This window comes from Condylura cristata, unplaced genomic scaffold, assembly GCF_000260355.1.
Source record: "Condylura cristata isolate star-nosed mole 26May11 unplaced genomic scaffold, ConCri1.0 scaffold00003, whole genome shotgun sequence".
Taxonomy (NCBI): Eukaryota; Metazoa; Chordata; class Mammalia; order Eulipotyphla; family Talpidae; genus Condylura; species Condylura cristata.
In genome coordinates, this window is record NW_004567104.1 from 77077485 (window position 1) to 77080574 (window position 3090).

At 63.4% G+C, this 3090-nt stretch overlaps 1 protein-coding gene across 1 annotated transcript in view; it reads right to left on the reverse strand.

The window, feature by feature from the left end:
* The window catches only part of DSCAM (Down syndrome cell adhesion molecule), a 299116-nt gene that overhangs the window by 35570 nt on the left and 260456 nt on the right, over positions 1-3090 (reverse strand). The window contains exons 24-25 of the mRNA XM_012730962.1: positions 2765-3055; positions 23-199 (exon numbers count right to left, since the gene is read on the reverse strand). Of these exons, the coding sequence (XP_012586416.1) occupies positions 23-199; positions 2765-3055 (468 nt within the window). The remainder of the gene's footprint in view (positions 1-22; positions 200-2764; positions 3056-3090) is intronic.

Consider the following 3090-nt stretch of genomic DNA (forward strand, 5'->3'; position numbering starts at 1 on the left):
GGGGGCTGCGCAGCCGACTCACCTCTCAGCCTCTTCAGCCTCTGCTCGCGCCGCCTCCGCCTCACCACCAGCAGCAGCACGAAGAGCAGCAGCACCCCCACCAGGATGCAGGCGATGGTCACCAGCATCTTGAGCCCCTCGTTGGTCGTCAGCCCTTCTTCGCTTTGGACGACTGACTTAATGAGCGGGGGGATTGTACCTGCAAGCAGGGCCAGGGTGTCAGGCGCACGCTGATGACGGCAGCAGGGTGGGGCGTGGGGATTCGCGGGTGCCCAGGGTGAAGAGAAACAGGGGAACACTTTACCTAGGTTCAGCTGCAGTATTGCTTGCTCCCTCACCTCCTTCTGCCTAGACCTCACTCTAGTACATGGCCTCGACCTCTCTCTAGCACACGACCTTGACCTCTCTCTAGCATGTGACCTTGACCTCGCTCTAGCACACGATGGCATCAGGTCAGGTACATTCTCTTGACAGAGCTTTGCTCTACAGTGCACTGCTGGCAACAGACACTTGAAGAGAGTATGCCCCGGGCTCAGTGCTCAAAAGTCACGTGCTGTCACCCGTGCCAACGTGTCCCCTGTCACGAATCGACAGAGGCTGTTTGGAAAGGGCGCGGCTAAGCCGGAGACGGGGTCGCGGCTGGCTGCGTGTGAGCGAGCAGCGCTCAGCGGGAGCTGTGCGGGACCTCAGGACGCTGAGGCGCTTTAGTTTGGCTGTTGGCTCACGTTTTATCACACGTGTTAAGACCAATCCTACTCTAAACCCTCGTTTCATGGTGTCAGGGCTGCAGGAAACTTTCCAAGGGGGCCGCCCAGGGGCCAGAGAAGCCGCGTTATTCAGCGATGCTGTGAGACTCAGTCCACTTAGAATGAACAGGGAACACCTCCAGTGGGCGGGATAGTTCTGGATTGTTCTGAGCTGTCGTCTCTGCAGGCTGGTGCTGAGCGGACGCTCAGACACAAGCAGGGAGGCCGCCGGTCAGTCACCGGTCAGTGGGCTCCTCCCTCGGGCAGGACGGGCCGTGGCCTGCACTTGCAGCCAAACACCGGCTGGTGACTTAGGAAACACTGTGCCCAAATAACCCCCTATGGGCAAAGGGACCGTAACCTGCCCTCGCCTCCCTGAGGGCCCTGCGAGGCCAGGAAGGGCGCTGTTCGGGTTCCTGGGGTGTGGGCTGACGCCGGACGGAGCCCCACAGGGGGAGTGCACCTGCGGAGGCCACATGGACCAAGGGGCCGGGGGCGGGCCCGGCAGAGGAAGCACGGACGGGGAAGTGGGAGCGTGAGGTGGGCCAGACAGACGGGCGCGGCCGATGTTTGTTTTCCCAAGTGCAGACGGAGTCTTCAGGCACACGCGGCGGAACAGATATTAAAAACATATATCCATTGGTTCAAAGCAGGCTGCGAGCTTTTCCAAGGAAAATAAAACTATATATCCTTATTTTTTTAGTGGAATAAAATCATTTCGACCTCAGCAAATGCACTACGCCTCGCAGGACGTCTTATGATGACCGTCGCAGGCTCTGGAGACAGTGAGGCTACCGAGTCTCTGGAGACGCCGGCTTCGTGCTCTGGCGGCCGGCTTCTGGCTTCTGGCGAAGTCGCCAGCTCCCAGCGGGGGGCGGCCTCTCGGGTGGAGGGGGGTAGCCTCTCAGGGGGAGGGGGACAGTGTTCAGGGTGGGGGTCACACGCCTAGACTGTGAGTCAGCGAGGTCCCCAAGGCACAGGACCCCGGAGGGGACGCCCCCACCAGGGAGGGGTGAAGAACGTTTGGGGGTTTGCTCAGGTGGAACCCAATTGGCGAGAATGGACAGGAGCTCTGGGGGCAGAGCCAGGAGCCCCCCGCATTCTGAGGCGCTGCAGCCAGTTTTACCCCATGATCAGAGCATCTGGTTCGGCTCCTGCCACTCTCTGGGACGGTCACGGCAAGTCCGCAAGGGGCACTACACGCTGTCCTGAGGACCCTGGCACTGCCCAGCATTTCAGGCCACCCGGCAGCACCACGGCCGAGGCCAGTGGCCAGCCCTCGATGGCCCGGGGCCCACTTTGGGTCTACTGGGCTTCAGAAAGCCCAGGCGTGCGTGTGCACGCGTGTGCAAGTGTGTGCCTGCAGCGAGTCTGCGTGCGTGTTTGCAGGTGAGTGAGAGCATCCCTGTGCACGCACGTGCACGTGTGTTGTTTGCATGGGCCACACACACGTGCTGTGTGTCACACGTCTATGTGCCTGCACGTGAGTGACACACACTGCTGTAACTGTGTGCGTGCGTGAGCATATGTGTGTGTGTACACGTCTGCACACGTGTTGTGCGTACGTGTGTCTGCGTGCCCGTGTGCGCCTCGGTGCAGGTGGGCGTGTGTGTCTGTGTGCGTGTGCTGTGCGTGCACCGCCCCTCCCTGGTCTCTTTGGTCGCGGCCTCGATGCCGCTCAGGGGCTTCACTGTCTCCTTCGCGGTGGGCAGCTGCCTCTGCTCGTGCACTTCCAGAGCTCAGCGCGCGCAGCACAGAAAGCCCTGGACGGTGCGTGTGGGGGGAGATGGCAGAGTCGCGCCAGCCCAGTCCCGGCGAGGGCGCCGGCTCCGTGGCGCGGGCCCAGCTCGGGACAAGCCCTCCCACGCCGGGCGCCCTTCTCTCTGGACCCAGCCCTGTCCCGGAGGAGCACTGGGTGGGGGCCCCACCGGCCCGCAAGCACGACAGCCACCACCCCGCCCAGACGCTGGTCACTCGGGAGGGGCAGGGCCCGCCCGCGCCGCCGGGGCCCCACTCACTGCCGTCGGAGTTGAGCGTGGCGAAGCTGGCCTGCTTCTCGGCGCAGCCCGCGCTGTTGCACGCCCGCATGTGCAGCTCGTACCAGGTGGCCTCCTGCAGGTCGTACAGGATGTAGGACTTGGAGAGCGAGGTGCGCTGCGCCGTGGTCCAGACCGCGGCCCCGAAGGGCCGGTACTCGAGCGTGAAGGAGGCGATGGGGCAGCCGCCGTCCATCCAGCCGGTGAGGCTGAGCCGCACGCGCGTGGTGTTGATGCTGGCGAAGAGCTCCTGCTCCTTGGAGAACTGGGGCTCTGCGGGCACAGCGCTTTGGTCAGCTGGGGGCGGA